At 48.0% G+C, this 18,177-nt stretch overlaps 1 protein-coding gene and 1 long non-coding RNA gene across 2 annotated transcripts in view; one reads left to right on the top strand and one right to left on the bottom strand.

Annotated features, from left to right (window-relative positions):
* Klhl29 (kelch like family member 29) overlaps nt 1–18,177 on the top strand; it is a 248,491-nt gene that overhangs the window by 187,492 nt on the left and 42,822 nt on the right. The window contains exons 4-5 of the mRNA XM_028779393.1: nt 620–761; nt 3,436–3,948. Of these exons, the coding sequence (XP_028635226.1) occupies nt 620–761; nt 3,436–3,948 (655 nt within the window). The remainder of the gene's footprint in view (nt 1–619; nt 762–3,435; nt 3,949–18,177) is intronic.
* On the bottom strand, nt 8,944–10,435 carry LOC114631108. The gene is made up of 3 exons (XR_003712909.1): nt 10,400–10,435; nt 9,571–9,669; nt 8,944–9,054 (listed from the first exon to the last, which is right to left on the bottom strand). It is a non-coding gene; the product is annotated as an uncharacterized LOC114631108 (long non-coding RNA).

Raw genomic sequence — 18,177 nt, 5'->3', positions numbered from 1 at the left:
AGGCTGCTCTAGAGATACATAATAAGACACTAGCTTGGAGTTCCTGGAGGCCAGGAGCTCATCAGATCCAAACCTGTAGGTACTCTGTCCTGATATCCCATGATCTCTCCTGGTAAGAGGGCAAGGGTTCCAGTGTTAGTGGGGCTGGGTACAGGTTCTCTCTCTCTCTCTCTCTCTCTCTCTCTCTCTCTCTTTCTCTTTCTCTCTCATTCTCTCACATGCTCTCTCTCGCTCTGCTCTCTCTCACTCTTGCTCTCTCTCACTCTTTCACATGCTCTCTCGCTTGCTCTCTCTCTCTCTCACTCTTGCTCTCTCTCATTCTCTCACGTGCTCTCTCTCGCTCTGCTCTCTCACTCTCTCGCTCTCTCATTCTCTCTCGCTCTTTCACATGCTCTCTCGCTTTCTCTCTCTCTCTCTCTCTCTCTCTCTCTCTCTCTCGCTCGCTCTCGCTCTCGCTCTCGCTCTCGCTCTCTCATTCTCTCTCGCTTTCTCCCTCGCTCTCGCTCTGCCCATGAACCCAGTAGATAAAGGTCAAGTTTTAAGGATATTGCTGAAGGAACATGTTCCAGACATGGTCCTAGGACAGTCTATGCTTACCATTCTCATCTGCTTCCCACAGGCTCCGGGCATCTCCAAAGCTGACAATCAGTCCCAGGGACTCACGACAAGCATCCGATGGGGACAGACGCCTGTCAATCAGTCCACACCCTGGGACACTGATGAGCCACCCTCCAAACAGATGAGGGAGAGCGACAATCCAGGTGCGTGTTCATCAGCTGACATACCTACTTGCTGGGTGCTCTGTTCTTCTCCAGAGACCCTGACCTCTGAGTCTGCAGAAGCCCAGATATCCAGCTTAGGATATGTGGGACCCTAAGTTTCTCAAGTCACAGTTCCAGGGAGATATTATTGGCTCGCACATAGTTACATGAGCACCAGGATGCTTTAGTCCCAGGACTGGGATTTCTTCCACAGCATCTTGGTCCTCCTGCTGACAGCTCTGACCTCCCACTGCTCCTGGAGCTCCCTATCCTATCCCCACTTTGGTACTGATACCTCAAGACACCCCCAGTTCCATATCTTCTGCCAGATAAACACCCCAGGCTCATCAGTCTTAAGACCCATGAAATCCAGTTCCTTTACTTTCCAGACAGGTACTCCACATCCCTCTAGAGTGCAAGCCACAACTTGGTGCTAACAGCCTACGTTCTGCCTGACCAGTGTTCTTCCTTCAGCACCTCCACATTGGTCATTACAGCCCTTGCTCATAGCTGTTCAACCCAAAGGCATATCATATCCTGCCCCAGCAATAAGACTCAAGATTGTCACGAAGCCACCTCTTCATAATTGGGCTCAGGCATCTGGGTTTGGGGACACAAGAGCAAATCTCTCCAAACTCTACCAAATGGGGCCACTGTAATCTCAGGTGCTGTGCTTTGTTTGGGGTTCTTTTCTTTTCTTTCCTTTCCTTTCCTTTTTCTGTACTCTGTCCCCAGTTTGCCTCAAATTGTCCTCTGTAGCTCATCCTGGTAGCTCCCAAGTCATTGATTAAAAACAGTGGTCAGGGCTTGCAGTAAGTGACTAGAGGCCTCCCTGTAGGTTTCCAGCCTCTTTCCCACATTCATCTCCTCAAAAATGAATCATCTCCATAGTGTAGCATCTTGAAGCTCTCTGGGGCCTTGTCAGCCAGGCTGTGACATTTTGATGCATGTTTCCAGCTCTCCTAGCTAGTCCCGGGGGGCACTGAGTTTGGGGTGGCTTGGCTTTGAGATATCCGGCCAGACTGGCTCATGGTGATCTTACCTCCCCTGTTTAGCTTGGACATGGTCCCCCTCAGCAGCCTATTCTAGAATCTAGCCAGCAGCGCTTTGCCAATGTTTCTTGGCTTGCAGGCTCCCTCCCTCATTACGCAAACCATAAATATTTCTTGCACATTATTGTGTGCCTTGTTCTGCATGTGATCACAAGGCTTGCAGCCGTCCTACATGCTGGTATTAAGTGCCTGCGGCAGACGAGGATACTAACATGGGACAGATGTATGTGTCACTTACCTAGAACCAGAACCAGGACTCAGAGCCGTTTCCTTCTGACCTCTCATCCTCACCCAGTGCCCTGCGGGTTTGACTGTCACTTACCATCTCGGCTCCCATCCTTCCTCCTCATCTAATGTCTGAGAGGGAACTCCCAGCCCTTCCTTCTAGCCTCTGGAGCTCCCAGTCTCCTGCCTCAGTCCCCTCATCCTCAGCCTAACCTCAGAGGAATCATGAAAACTAAGGTTGAACAGGGCAATGGAGATCCCAAGCAAAGGTTCATTAAGTCAGAGGTGACCCAGACTAGATTTCTCTGTCAGCGTATCTTTCAGCTTCCTCACAAGTCCCCTGGGTCACCTCCACCTGGGTCACCTCCATATGGATGAAGCTCCAGGTAGACAGAGGCCCTGCACTGCCTGACCTGGGCCCAACCGGCCTCTCATCTTGCATTACATCCTAAGAGGGGTGTCTGGACTTCCTTATCCTTCTAAAATTACCCAAAGAGCTAAACTGGGCTTCTCCTGTTTCCAACAGGGCTGGCTGTGTGAAGGGTATTTGACACAAAGCCTAGAGTCCTCTTAAATCTCTTCCAATATTTCCCAGACTCCATGTACCCCTTCCTCGTGCCTGGAAACGCTTGACACTGTTGAGTTTCCCTGTGACCACGTGAAACCCCAGCAAACAATGTCCACTGCCTGCCCCCTTCCTCTTTGACTCCCACCCACTGCCATTCTCCAGCAAAGGAGGCAGTACAACACAAATGTAGCATCTACCGAGTCTATCCGACACATTGTTGCTTTTACTTTGTTTACTAGCAAATGCACTTTCTGGCTTCCGTTCTCAGTCCAGATGAACAGATAGAAAGAATGATGCTCTCATGAATGATAGAGAGAACCAAGGCTCTCTTTGCCAGGGCTCTTAGCTCACAGGTAGAAGAGCTGACATGAGCTGAGATCTCTTTGAACTAATGCCTCTGGTTATTTTCCTTCTACTTTCTTGTTTCTTATTTCTCCCAAACAAATCTTATTTCCCTCTCTGGACCCCACAGTCGTTTGTCACTTGTTCACATCCTGTAAAGCACCTCCCACAACTGTTGCTGTTTTGTTTTGTTTGTTTTAGGCAAAGTCTTACTATATGGCCTTGGTTGGTCTAGAACCCGCTACGTAAACCAGGCTAACCTCAAACTCACAGAGCTCCGCTTGCCTCAGCCTGCATGCAGAATGCTGAGATTAAAGGCATGCACCCCTATACCCTGCTTTATCACATTCTTAAACTGCTAAGTGCTCGGACATGAGCCTATTAACCAGATGTTACTTCTGGTCCCAGCCCAAGGTCTGAGACAGTTGGTGTTTGCTGAATGACTGTAACTGACAGAATAACATTTTTTTTTCCATCTCCCTTACAGGCACAGGGCCATGGGTGACCACGGTGGCCGCCGGGAACCAGCCTTCCCTGATCGCACACTCCTATGGAGTGGCCCAGCCTCCCACCTTCAGTCCGGCTGTGAACGTCCAGGCCCCGGTCATCGGGGTGACTCCCTCACTGCCTCCCCATGTGGGACCCCAGCTCCCGCTGATACCAGGCCACTACTCACTCCCACAGCCGCCCTCCCAACCACTGAGTAATGTGGTGGTGAACATGCCTGCTCAGGCCCTGTATGCCAGCCCTCAGCCCCTGGCGGTATCCGCTTTGCCTGGAGTGGGACAGGTAGCCCGCCCGGGACCCACTGCTGTGGGCAACGGCCACATGGCAGGGCCCCTGCTGCCTCCACCTCCGCCAGCCCAGCCATCTGCCGCTCTCCCCAGTAGTGTTCCTGCCACCAATGGGCCCCCCACCACAGACTCAGCCCATGGGCTACAAATGCTTCGGACCATTGGAGTTGGGAAGTATGAGTTCACCGACCCAGGGCACCCTAAAGGTAAGTTCTGCTGTCACACACGACTCACTGTGTGCCTGGTCTGTACCTCTGTATCTCCCTGCCTGGTCACTCCAGCACAGTGATGTCAGGAGTGTGTTTTGTGGTTGTTCTTTTGGTTGACCTCACCTAACTGTGGCAGGAACTCCCTATTTAGTTGGGGGATAATTGAGGCAGAAAGCTAATGAGGAGGCTGAGACAAGCAACAACAGGATTCACAGAGCAAGGGGAAAAAAAGATGAGAAGAAGGAAAGAAGGAGGGGAGGAAAAAGGAGCCTGAAAGTCCAGGGCCCAGCCCATGTTCACCTCTGACTCCCAGGCTAGACCAAGCTACCCACTCATCTTAGAAGCCACTAGAGCAGTCCATGGAAACCTTTTCCATTTTCCATCCATAAAGACATTCAAAACACTATCTGTGCCTGTGGTCAAGCCTTCTCCACCAAACTACCAACAAGAGCCGGACCAGGGCTCAAACATGTTCCTACCACCCTGAGCCACTTGAGGTTTGGAGTTTTAAGTGAGTCCCTGGGAAGAACAGCTCTGGACTGGCCTTCACAGGACACCAGCCCCCAGTCCCAGGTGCGTTTCCTTGCAAAGCTCACAGAGGTGGTTCCTTGGGACCAGAAGCTTGGAAGGAAGAAAACCGTATCACAGTTCGCAGCACAAGCTCCAGCCTAAGCAGGACAGGAGGGTTGGCTGGGGGCTTTGAGACAATCTGTGTCTTTCCCTAATGCAGGAACATCCCCAGACTGGCCAAGATTTGATCCTGAGATGTGCAGAGAGGAGGTTATCAGGCTTCATCCAGGGCTAGGCAGCTCCAGGGACAGGAGGAGGCAAGATAGTCCCTGTCAAGCACTCTGGGCTGCTGGGGTGTCCATGCTTCCTTCAAAGGTGCCAGTAGGTGGCGCTAGAGAGTATACACAGCTAGCCATGGCTTTTCCACAGAATACCTCAAAGTCTATCTCAGGGGTCCCTGCCTCCTAGCAGAGTAACACTGCAGCCATTCTCTGCCCACTGTTCTCCAGACATTTGTCCCTGTCCTTCTGAGCCATTCTCTAGTCTTGCTGAGCACTGCAGCCTTGAAGCCCATGCCTAGCTCGCTGTGGGGTTTCATGTACCTGTGTGTGCCGTGACTGCCTTTGTTTGGGAAATCAGCACTAACTAGTTTTAGATGACAAAATTATAGAAAATTATATCTAAAATCTGGTAATCTCTTGCTTTGTTTAAAATTTATTTTTTATAGAGAGACTAAATTGATTTCTTTTTTTAACTATTTTGGTTTAGCAACCCTTCTCTTTAAAAAGAGAGGAGAGAGGAGAGAGGAGAGAGGAGAGAGGAGAGAGGAGAGAGGAGAGAGGAGAGAGGAGAGAGGAGAGAGAGAGAACCAAAAGAATAAAAGCACGACGCATGCACTTGTGCAAGCACACATAAAACTCTCATCCCCGTTTTATGAGCTATCAACTCTGACACAAAAGGCTGTGGGGTTCCAGCTGTCCAAGGCTATTCCAAAGCTAGAAGCATTAAGCATCTTCAGTGTCCCCACAGCAAGAGCCTGCGAACTCTAATGAAAAGTCTTGCTGGCTTTTCAAGTTCAAGACATATATCTATAGAAAAGGAATTGTTCTGTACAGAAGGGAACCAACCAGCTTAGCTGGCCCTAGACTCCCCTGGCCTAGGATCCATCTCTCTAAACACTGCTGGCTATCCCCGAACACCTTCACCCCTGATGTGGGGTAACACAGGTTAGTAAGATCAGGCTGCTGAGCCTACCAGGTCAGTAAACCGTTACAGTACTGCTCCTGGGACAAGTGTGGGAGACCAAAGTGTGCAGCCTGACCTCTGTGGTCCCAAGCCTTATAGGTGGAAAAAGACAAGAGAAGCCCCGTGCCATTTGTTATATAAATCCCTACAGGGTAGACTGGGTCTGAGGGAGAGACAGGAAGCAGAGTTCCAGAAACACCTCCTGCCCCATCTCCTGGGAGGCTTTGGGGTCCTCCAGCCAGTGACCATGGGTGGCCTGTCCAGCACACTGCTCCCGTTGGTGTTCACCAGACCAGCTGTTCCTCCAGAGATTACATTAATTCACCTGTCTGTTTATGGCCCTTGCCATCAGGCAGAGCCCCTTGTATTTGTGACAGAAGACAAAGAACTGTACATGTATGAATGCTCAGCGCTCAAACCTGGGTGGGTTTGGGTTTTTTTTTTTTAAGTAAATTCTCTCCTTTCATTTCTAATCTTAAAAGCCTTTATTGCTGAAGCTGTAATTTATCTGTCAGGTCTAATGTCAAACAACTACATTTAGGGAAAAAAAATAAGAAACCCAAATTTTGAAACCAAATCTTTGCAACTTGCCATGGGAAAGTCGGAATCCTCCTGACATCACCTCGAGGGTTTGGATCTGGGTCACTTTTAATTTTGCCCCCCCAAGGGATTTTTACATCCCTGAAACCCAATTGACTTCACACTCCTAAATGACAGACAGCTGGCTCCAGGCGGGGACAGGAGGCACCACATGATGTTATCAACACAAATCAGAACTCCGCTTAAGAAAAAAATAAAAGGAAAGAAGAAAAAGAAAAGAATTTTCCTTTTCTCCTAGTCTCTGTTTGAAACCTTGGCCAGCCTTATAATAAGATCCACCATGCACTGTCTAGCTCATTACAGCCCTATGATTTTTGCCTTACTATTGTTTGGTGAGACAACCTGGCCTCTCGTGGGGTTGAGTAATTATACAGAGAGATCCCCCTCCATGAAGAACAGGTCTTGCCAGCCAGAGGGATGGGCCACTGGTATTTTTAGACTTCATTAGTGCCCTGATTTAAAATTTCACATTTTGTTTCTTGTAATTATCTTCCGATCGACTGCACGAAATTTTTAGTCGAGGCTCTATTAGTCCGCCTTCCCAAAAAGGGCATTGGGACTTTAATTTAAAACTTAACCAATTGAAAAAGAAAGGTGGTGTGCAAAATGCCTTTTGATTTGCAGTAGGTCAAGTGATTGTCTCTCATCTGTGACTAGAGACGCCAGCATGCCTGCGGTTTGCTTTAATGAGTGTTATTTAAATGCATTGAGCACATATAGATTTTCTTAAGAAACTTACAAGATAAATCTTTCTTTCTCTAAGAACAATTTGAGGGTGGGAACAAGCTGTGGGATTTTTTTTTTTAGATTATATATTGAAAGGTAATTAAAAATAGATTTCATGTGTGCAAAGTGATAAGGGAGGAAAACGGAATTAGTTCCATCTTAGTCTTTATAAAAGACCTGGTGTGCTTGGCTTGTCGTTAGATGGGGACAGACCTCTGGGCTGATCCTCTGGGAGAAGTACAGCCGAACCCAAGCCTATGTAAAGACTGAGGTCTAATGACCCTGTTGCTAGCGATCACCAGGAGGTCACAGCAGAGGTGCAAGCTGGGAACAAGATGATTTCTGTCATCTTTCATCAGGGATTGTTGGTGGCTTAGACCAAGGCTAGAGACCTCTAAGATCCCCAGACCCTGGATCCAGAGGTGAGCTGCAGAAAGACTGTCTTGTTTCCTCCCTGAGTGGAGAGAAGAACGCTATCAGCACTGCTCCCCTTCCTCCAGTGGGACACACGTCTGTTCTGGTGTAGAGTGTTGTAGGTCTGATGTAGGGACATGATGATGATCCATCTGCAGAGCTGGGCTCCTCAGCCTCAGGACCAAGGAGCTACATGATGACGAATTGTTCCACATCCTTCTGTGGTTGCAGTTTCTCTCCTCCACCCCGAACCCTAGACCTCTAGACCAAGGAGCTCTGTCTGTCCTTGCAAGTGTGTCGTACAGGAGCCACAGCTCCCGGACTTTAGCAGCAGCGAAGACAGTATCTTTGGATATGCTCTGTGGAACATATCTCAGGATATATGCGAGTGGAGTAGTGTTATGACCGGAGTGAGCCTCCTGATATCTCAGAGACTCTGTTTCCTTCACTTGTTTATGCCTGTTGTCCTAGTATTCAGGGTGACTGAGCCAGGAAGACTGCTGTGAGTTTGAGGCCAAACTGAGCTACGTTGTGGGTTCCGTCCAGTTCAACCTGGGCTACAGAGTGTGAGACCCTGCCATCTATACATACATGCATACATACATATATACATACATACATACATACATACATACATACATACATACATATATGGTGTATATATGATGTATATATTTGGTGTATCTACAATATATAAGATGAGGATGTTTGTACTGTCTTCCTGGAGTCCAGAAGAGCCATTGGGAATTGTGGGTGTGACTGCCCCTCACCTGTTGTCTGCTCACTATCACTGAAATCTCGCCCAGTTGTCCTGTCCAGGGAGTTTAGCAGCCGAGCCTGCCCATACGGTGCTCACATGGCCCACAGCTCTGTGTTCGAGCCACTTTCTGAGAGATGGCATGAGGTACTTTTTAGCAGAGGATAGGAGACTATTCTCCCAAACTTGGGGCTAAGGCATATCTCATCCCTCCTTGCCTCACACCCAGACAAATTCAGAGCACCCTGCTCTCTCTGTAATGCATGGCAAAGCTACTTGCCCACACACTGCCCATGCTGTAGCAACCCTCCCTGTGCTGTCCCAGAAATGTCATCCCAAGTCCATCCAGGGTTCAAACTCAGAGCTGCCAGTTGTCGTTTACTAAGTGTGTCTCTTGAGCACAAGCTCCAAGAATTGGCCAGGGTGGTCTTTTTAAAATGCAGACATTGACCTGACACCCCCCCCTCAAGTGTCTCCAAAGGTCAGGTGCTCTGGAGTCTGATAGTCACCCCTAACACCTCGGTCCCTGACACCCACCGGCCTTGCACTTCATCCTTTATGGGTCTGTGCATAGGCCGAGTTCTTATGTTCTCTATTTGAGGTATGCCCTATGCTTTGAATCATTCATCTATAGGCAGGCAGTTCATCTGTGCTTCTTCCCTCCTCAGACAGACTGTGAGCCTCCAGGGTGGGGTGGGTAAGCACTTCACTGGAATCCCATTCTAACCGAAGAGCCAAAACAGTCGTCCACATCAAGAGCTATATGGAGTGTGCGATGGATGGAAGCACAGAGCTAGGCCTCTCTGTGACTTGTCTTCTTTTCTCAAAAGCAGTCGGTATCCTTGGGCATCCTGGTATGCAAAAAAAAAAAAAAATCTCTCAGTGAAGTCATTCTGCAGTCTCCACACCTGTCTCACACTAAAATTCTATCCATTGAGGCTTCTTCCCACACCCAGGCACCTCCACACAATACCTGCCCCTGAACAGATGGGGTCTGAAATTCTACCCCAGCTTCCTCATCTTTAATATAGTAATGGCAGAGCTGCTTCTTTGGGTGCTGTGAGGACTGACTTATGTTATTCGCAGCCCTTAGCACAGTGCCTAGTATAACCGCTATAAAAGTGTACATGATCTCTCTTTCTCTCCAACTGTGCCACCATGTAGCACCCATAGCCTTTTAGGAGTTCAGGTTAATATGACGAATCAAAGACCAGCTTGCTTTCCCAAGTCTTAGGAGAATGTGTTAACATCATGATGTCTGAAGGCCTGGTTCCCAGGGGTCCCCTTTGAATGGCAGAAAATTGCCTTCTCATATTGTAACATTTTACAATCCTCCACCATCACCATAACAACCAGAAGAAACCAACCTGTTGCTGGCACCTTCCCCCAAATCCAAGAACTGTTCATTTTGGGGGGAGGGCGTTCGTCCTCTGTACGATCAGGGGAGGTCAGCATCCTGTGACCTTCTTCTTGACATCAGGGAGCCAAGGATACACAGGCAGGATTAGGTACATATCCACGTATGCAGCAATAGATTAAACAATTAGTGTTGTTTGATTCCCAAGGCAAGGTCAGGCAAGTATGGCTGGCAGCAATGAAGGCAGTCAGGAGCCCAGATCAGCTGCTTGGCTAGACTTCCCAATCCCTCCACACCCTAACCCAGCATCCTTGTGCTGGTAAGTGGGACCCTACCTCAGTTTTCAAGTCTGTAACCCAGACCAGCTTGGAAGGTTAGATAACATTAAGTCTAAACACCATGCCTAGTGCACAGTAGGCTCACAGGAAGGTTACCTACGCTGGTTCCCGCTAGGGAAGAAAAGCAGTTGCTCTCCACTGCTTTTGTCTCAGGAGCCAATCCCACCATCCTTACCTTACCCAGTAGGTCTCCACATCCTGCCCACACACCCTCTCACAGGAGGCAGGTGTAGCTCTGGTTTGTCCACACTCACAAGATATTTCTTCTTCACTAGACTAGAACCTGCTCTAGCCCACTGTGAAGCCCTCCTTCCCTCCCACGGCTCTGTCCTCAGGGCTTTGTTCTTTATTAATTGGAGAGTTGTCCAGGGCTTAACGGTTTGGTTAACAGATCATTTGGCTGTGAGTGAGCAGGCACGCAGCCTACTGCAGTAAAGGCAGCCAGACCACCCAGAGACACTGTCATCCTCCTAACAGGAGGTGACTCAGCCACACACCCACCTGTTCAACAGCGCACAGGCAGATCGAGGGCTTCTGTGCTCTCTTGTGCTGCTGGAAAAACATACTGACTTTCAGCCTCTAATATACGCCCAACATCCTCAAAGTCAGAGATCCTGCCCCACCCACCGGCAGGGCTCAAAGTCAAAATGCTTTTAAGAATTTGAGGGAACAAAAGAAGGAGACATTTCCCAGGCCATTCCAAAATGGCACTGACCCACAGGACAGAAAGCAGCTGCCCTGACCCAAGTAAGCCCTGTCATCACTCAAGGTCAGCAAGCTAGATCAGGCAACGTCGAATGACTGGTAAAGCATATGTCAGTGACACTCAGGGGCCATGGGAAAGCTGGAGGCATGTCACCTCTCTCCCTGATGTTCCCCAGGGTATTTACTGAGCAACTCATCTGTGTTCTGAGACTCCAACTCTGTGCAGAGCCCATAGGTGGCTTCTCCCATAAGCCAAACAAAAAGGCATAGCCAGCATGCTAGCTGTGTGCTCCATGCAGTCTCTGCCTCTACCAAGCAGGAGGCCCTGGGTGATTCCAAGTGTTCCAGGCATAGGATCAGGCCTTAGGAGAAAGGTAGGGGTTAGCAGTGGGAGAGGCTGCACTCCACTGGAAGACGTAAGAAGGTAGTAGCAATAAGAACAGCAGAGGCTGGGAAGCAGAAGGGCACTAGAGATGGAGACCCTAAGGGCAGTCAAGGGACAGGAAAGTAGATGAATGGAAGGGTGTTTGATGGAAGTACCTAATACAGAACTGACATTCGAAGATTTGTCTATAACAGAGTCACACACACACACACACACACACACACACACACACAATTGCTGTTGCTGCTGCTGCTACTACTACTGCTACTACTCCTACTTCTCAATTGGTCCACAAAGAAAGCCATCCTGGTTTGAGACTGGGTTGCCTAGTGATTTTCAGGATGCCTATTTCTCAGAGCACCAGGCACTCATACACACAGGCTACTTACTGGCTGGCCTCCCTACCTCGGTGTTTGGTAGGTAATAACCTGTGGTAGACATCCATCAATCTCCAGGCCTTCATGGTCTTAGAAGGTGAAAGTTTCTTAGATCATCATAGACTTGGATCTAGGGATGAGACACCTGGACCACCATTAATCCCTGAAAGGGAAATCAGAAACACACCCCAAAACCAAAAGTTTACTGTGTATCTTTCTCTCTCCTGGTGTGACAGAAGTTGAATGGCAAAGTGCCTGTGCCTAACCGTTTTCTGAACATCGGCTTCACCTGCTGATGGATGTTACTTGTAAAGGCATGAAGAGTCAGAACTGGTTCCAGAACTTTCCTCTCCAGAGGCTGGCGTCAGTTCTAAGCATGATGTTTAGATAGAGCATATGGGGTGCCAGCTGCTTGCCTCTGTATGGTACAGAGGGCCTGGATAAATGGTATATACCACATCATGAAGTAGAACTGGAGAACACATGGCACAAAACCAGTTCGATGAAAAGCAATTTGGTTGAAATTCCATTCCATTCAGGAGCACACTCGCTATTCTAGAAATGTAAAAGGTAAAAATAATACAAGTGTAGTATTTCAGGAACACAAAACATCGTGCAAATTGCTTGAAGAAAAAAAAATGGCCATAAGGTGGCCATCTATTGAAATAGTTGTCATTGCCTGTTTTCTTGGTCTAACAACTCTCTTCTTGAAGAGGAAAAATAAAAAGTGTGATGTGTGTTTGTGTGTGTTTACGTATGTTTGTGCATGTATGTGTTACACCCACCTCAGAGAGAAACTCAAGAGTTTCACTACATCATCAAGCAAAATTTCTTTATCCTTCTAGTTTCCCAGGAGCATAAAGGACCATCCCACACAGACCTGTGAGCTGCCTCTGTTCTAAATGACTTCTCTCATGTCATTCATTGCCCAGTGCTTCAGATGCAGTCTACAGACAAGGCCAGTGCATATGTGCTTTTCCTCAGCTTGGGCAAGGTCAATTCGTGACAGTCACCTCTGCTGGGGCAGCTGTCATCACAAGACACTGCAGACAGGGTGGCTTCAACAGCAGAATGTGTTTCCTTACAGCTGCAGAAGCTGGGAATATAAGTCAGAGTGCAGGCAGGGTCGCTGTCACCTGGTGCCTCTCTCCTTGATGCCATGTTTCTGGTCTTTGCTGGATGGAGGTGTATCTGTATTGTGCCTTCTTCTTAAAGGGGTATTGGCTCTATTAAATTACCCTTGTAGCTTCCTTAAAGGCCGATCTCCAAGTGGGTGGGTATGGCTTTGAAGGGATTTAATCCAGTCTGTAATAGTCTTTGTATTGTTTTGTTTTTAAATAAGAAATAGACTTGGCTGTCCTGGGACACATAAAGATCCTCTTGCCTGTGTCTCCCAAGTTCTGGGACTAAAGGGATGTGCCACCATGCCTGGCTATAATAGTAGTCTTTAAATACATGTAATTGTCAAACAGAAAGGGCAGCCCCTCACCACAGCACAATCTCCATGCACTTACCTCTATTTCACCTCTGTAAAGTCAGGATCAAGTTAGCCTTTCCACTGAGATCCCGTCATTCCTAACGTGGCTCAGCTGTGCTCTCTGAAGAGCTGCTCACCTCCCTCTCTTCAAGTCAGAATCTTCTTCTGGGAGACAAGCCATTCATAATTTGCAACCCACTCCCCATGACCATCATAGAGGATAGCAGGGAAGGGTATTTCCTGAGCCATCTTTTAACAAAAATACTTCATATCACAGGCTGGGGCAATGTTAAAGGTACCACCAAAGTGTCACATCATTCCCAGGAATGAACTAGAAAATTCCCAGAGAATCCACCCCCCATTGCCTGGGTGGCCTAGGCAATCACCTCCCCTGCTGCTGGGAATCCTCCATCTTGACAGGCTTCTGTCCTACAGATGGGAGCACAGGGACAAACCCAGGACCTGCATGCCTGTGACCTGCAGCAGGCACTGAGTCATGTATCCCAAAGAAATTGTATGTTCTCAAAGGCAGGTTCATACTCTCACACAAGGCTTCGTCCTCTGTGGTGCCACATGGGATAGATCAGCGGTGGCCCCTGAACATATCACTAGGGGGACACTCATCCCAAAAAGAAAGGAAAAGAAGGCCTGAGCAAACCCTAACGTGGACGTTGGGACCCTCACCCTATCAAGTCTCATGGGTCGATGTCATCTTTGGAAATGCCTGCTTAGTGAACGTGGTCTCCTTGAAATACTGAGTGAATAGTCAACCATACTCATTTATTGTTATCGAGAGTGCCTTCAGGGGCCAGTCTCTGAGGCCCAACATACCTTGCTATCTATTCAGATCTGTGCCACAGAGCCTTAGAAAACCCTGATTTGGGTGTCATCTTGTAATTCTGAAAGCTTCTGCTCTCCCTAGCCATTTGAACAGGCAGGTTCTAGAAGTTATTTTCCATCCAGAAATAATTAGAAATAATTCCTGTATTTTTGTCTTTCTTTGTATTTGTGTGTGTGTGTCTGTGTGTGTGTGTCTGTGTGTGTGTGTGTGTGTGTGTGTGTGTGTGTGTGAGAGAGAGAGAGAGAGAGAGAGAGAGAGAGAGAGAGAGAGAAAGAATGTGTGTGACTATGGTTATACGTGTGTAATGTATGTGCACATGGTGGGTACACACACTTGTACATGGATTTGGAAGTCAGAGGATTATCTTCTATCGTTTTCCACCTTATTAAGCCTTTGAGGCATGGTCTCTCACTGAACCTGGAGCTTGAGTTTCTTTGGCTAGGCTAATGGCCAGCAAGCACTAAAACCATCCTGGTCTTACCCTCTCTCTGCTGGGGTTATAGCTGTGCCACTTGTTATGTGGGCACGGGGATTTGAACTCCAGTCCCCACACTTGAATTGGAATACAAGAGCTCTCACCTGAGAGTTGTCTCTCCAGGTCTTTGTTCTATATGAGAACATTCATTGCCTTCAGGTTTCCCAGTGTCGGGGTCACTGGCCCAACAAAGCAGTTAAGTAGACATGTGACCTCCCTGCTAGGTCTTTCTAGTCATGATACCTATCAAGGAAACGAAGCTGACCTTGTGGAGATGTCTCAGACCACGGTCAGGGACTACCATTCCAGACAAGGTGTTGGTTGAGCTGAAAAATGCAGCCTTGTTTTCCAGAAGGATGTTTTCCAGACAATGGCTGCCATACACTTACCTATCACTGTGTGTTCATTACCTACCCACTCACTGTTTGTGTATTCCTTGCAGTTGTCCCATTTGGACAGATTTCTAGATGAAAAATGAAGGCTCAGACATGAAAGATACACAGGGGTTGGTGCCATAATGAGAGTAGATCTCCAGTGACTATATCCCTGCTACCATACCATACCTGTAGGCCCCTGTTGTATTGTCATTAGGGCTAATGATAAGTAAGTTCCATGATGGTTGTTCTATGTATTCTAGCATTATATGACTGATAGACTCTTGGGGGTCTTCGCTCATGGATGGATAGACATATGGATAAGGTAGACGTATGGAATTTCCAAAATCGGTCTGTACAGTGCACTAGGTTATTTGAGAATACTGCAGACAGAGCACTGGCCACAGGATCCACTGGAGCTTGGGAGGCAGGCGGCCCTGGGAATTCTTCCCCGTTGCTACATCTCCCATGCCTCACTCAAAGTATTGCCAATGCAATAAAGTTAATGGGGCCAGTCATCCTATGAAGGAGCCAATTCTGAGCAAAGATGATACATCTTTGAAGTTAATGAGGTCTATTAATTGAGCTTATGCCCTTTTAAATGAATGAAAGTCTTGAAATCTACTAAACAGCAGCACATCCATTTAGACGTCGTTATTGATGCCTCAAGTCTCTGTCACCAACGGATGAGGAGCCAGCCACCAGGGCAGGGCTATAGGAATTGGCTTCCTGCCGACATTTAGCACAGTCTTCAACTTCTGGTAAGCTCAACAGATGCCATGTTGGGTCAGTCATTCATGTCTTTAGCAAAGTCTTCCATTCAACCCTTTACAGCCATAGAGGTCAGATACCTCCATGATGAATAGCCCATTAGCTGATCTGTGTAGCTGGAAGATGCTAAAGAGTGTGCTCCAACAGCCAACACCACAGAAATGGCCACTGAACCGTGGAACTACTATTGGGCAGTCCCTGGGCTGCACAAGTATAAAAGAACTGACTGAACAGACTCGAGCTTGGCTTCAGCCTGTGCGGGAACCAGCATGCCATGGCCCCTGTCCCCCCACCCCCCCGAATCTGCATCAAAGCCCCATTTCCGGCTCCTTCCCAGTTACCACCATTCACAGTTGCTTAAGAGCACAAAGTGGCACTTGTTGTGCCCACAGAACATCTGCTAAACACAAACTTGTGCTTATAGCGCTTCACTTCAAAAGACTGGCCGTGTTATAAAAAGAAGGGGACCATCTGTCCTTCTTCTGGACCCCAGCACCTCTTGGAAGAGATCACTGTGCAAGAAGGCAAGAGAGAAGCCAGCGTCAACTTCACGAAACTATTTTGGAGCCTGAAAAGAATAGTGCTTTCCCGCCGAAGGAATGGGGCCCACACACGAGGGCCAGCTTGCAGGGGAACATGTGTTGACAGCTGCTGAGCAGAAGGAGACCACCTGGGGTCCAGTGGAGATCCCCAACATCACAGAGACTCTGCAGCAAATGACAGAACAGGAAAACTGTGAGATACAAGGGAAGAGGAAAGGGAGGGACATGAGGTATGGCAGCCCCAGGGGAAGCAGAAGCCACGTCCTAAGTAGTTTGCTGTTGTATGCAGTCAGATGCCCCTCCATCTGCATCCCTCTACCCAGTTTGGAGTCCTAGGCTTGGAAGCATCACCTCCACAGTGCAGAAGTGGCCCAAAGGTACGTGAAGCCTGCTGGGGGGTTGTGTGTCTTATGTCCTCTAGCAGAAGCTACAAAAAAGTCATATGAAGCCAGACACAGTGGCACATACCAGTAATCCTAGCACTTTGGAAGCTGAGGTGAAAATCATGAGTTTAAGACCATCCTGTGTGGCATAAAGAGACTCTTACCTAACAAAAGACAGAAAAACGAAAATCCCTATTAAATCCAGAAAAGGCTAGGTAAGGGTTGAAGCATGGGGATTTAACACAGATCAAACTTACAGAGGGAGAATATGAACTTCTAAGGAATAGAATCTTGCAGACGATTCCTGGCCAGAGTCTTGATGAAGAAGAGCCCCTGGATCCCATGCCTACCCAGTGTTCCTACGCATGAACTCTAGACACCCATACTATCCCCTGAACCTCCAGCCCTCCACGTCACGAAAAACTTTGTTTACTGTCCATGACCTGGAGATGCCAAGAAGCTTTTGTCAGTGGACCCAGATTTGAGATTTCCTTTATTTCTGATGCAAATCTATTTCTGACACAGGTAGAAATTGAGGGATGAGGATGGAGACCAGAAGTGGGATCCTCTGGTCCTTCATTCTCTTGTCCTATTGGTCTCTGACAGGACACCCCTGCTCCTCCTCCTGGCCTGTGAATTAACAGCTTTGTCTTGACCTAGAGAAGGTGTTTAAGGTTTTGTTCACATCTTAAATGTTCCAAATTCCATCCACTTGAGCCCTTACTCGAATTTAGATTCTGAGGACAAAGGCAGTTCCTGGCATCGTGTATTCAAGGCTCTAGAAATCCTAAAAGGTCACATCCCTTTTATCCTTGCCTCTTTTCAGTTCTGTGCTTATTGATTTCTTCTAGCACACAAGAAAAACATGGTAGGCAAAGCCCACAACTTCCGTAGAAATAAAACATTCTGCAGTCAAACCACACACCATAAAGGAATAACTGCAGTCTGTATATATTGCTAATGGACATCTCTCAGCAATTCCCTGTCTCATAAGCTTTAAACACAGACATTAGTATAAATATGCAGAAATCCCCATTCGGGCAAATTACTCTGCATTTCAGAGCGAAAGGAAGATTAACCATGTGCTGATATCTTTGCCGGAGCTCAGCAGAGTAGAAAAAAAAAATCCCTTGGTCCTCCTTGGGAGGGAAGCTTGAGACTCCTTCCATGGGAACTTGGTACAGAGCTGGAGGCCTGAGCAGTTCTCCTAAGCAGGTGCTCTTCTGGAGGACTAATGGCACAGCTTCAGGAAGAGGATAGAGCCGAATCCTCTTCTTCTTCCTCTTCCTTCTCCTCTTCTTCCTTCTCCTCCTCCTCTTCCTCCTCCTCCTCCTCCTCCTCCTCTTCCTTCTTATCCTTCCCATTGGATCACTATTGCTTAAAGAGGCTAGTTGGTCACTCTGCATCCTGTTTCTTGAGCCTTCCTGGCTCCAGAAAGGGACTCAGGGGCAGGTGAAGATGTATTTTTTTTCCCTGACCTCTCAGCTGCATGACAGAAGCATCTAGGATGGCTCATGCCACTGAAGTATATGCTCCCTGAGGAGTCTAGAGCCCGCTGATGATATGCCCCAAGCCTGGAGGTTCTAAATCATCTGAACCCAGCACGTTCTCATTCCCTGGTCTCCTACCCTCTCGCCCTCCCCCGTCCCACAGTTCTCTTTCCCACCTGTCCTTCACCCCTCTCCCCCTATTAGCCTCCTCTGCCAGGCTTCCTCCCACTGAGAACCCCGTGTTTCCAATCTAGATCAGCACAGATCTAGCTGTCTTGCCTTCCAGGGATCCCTCTGCTGATTATGAAGAAGGCCCCTCCCTTTTTCACAAACACCTTTAACCCCAGAACACGGCAGTGGTGAGGCCGTCTCATCAGAACATGCTACCCAGTCTGGAGTGACACTATCTAGTGACTGCTGATGAGGGAGCAGGCAGCAGAGGTGGAGGAAGCAGTCTAA

This window comes from Grammomys surdaster, unplaced genomic scaffold (assembly GCF_004785775.1).
Source record: "Grammomys surdaster isolate TR1022 unplaced genomic scaffold, NIH_TR_1.0 351, whole genome shotgun sequence".
NCBI classification, from domain to species: domain Eukaryota; kingdom Metazoa; phylum Chordata; class Mammalia; order Rodentia; family Muridae; genus Grammomys; species Grammomys surdaster.
This window is presented reverse-complemented; position numbering and strand designations above follow the sequence as displayed.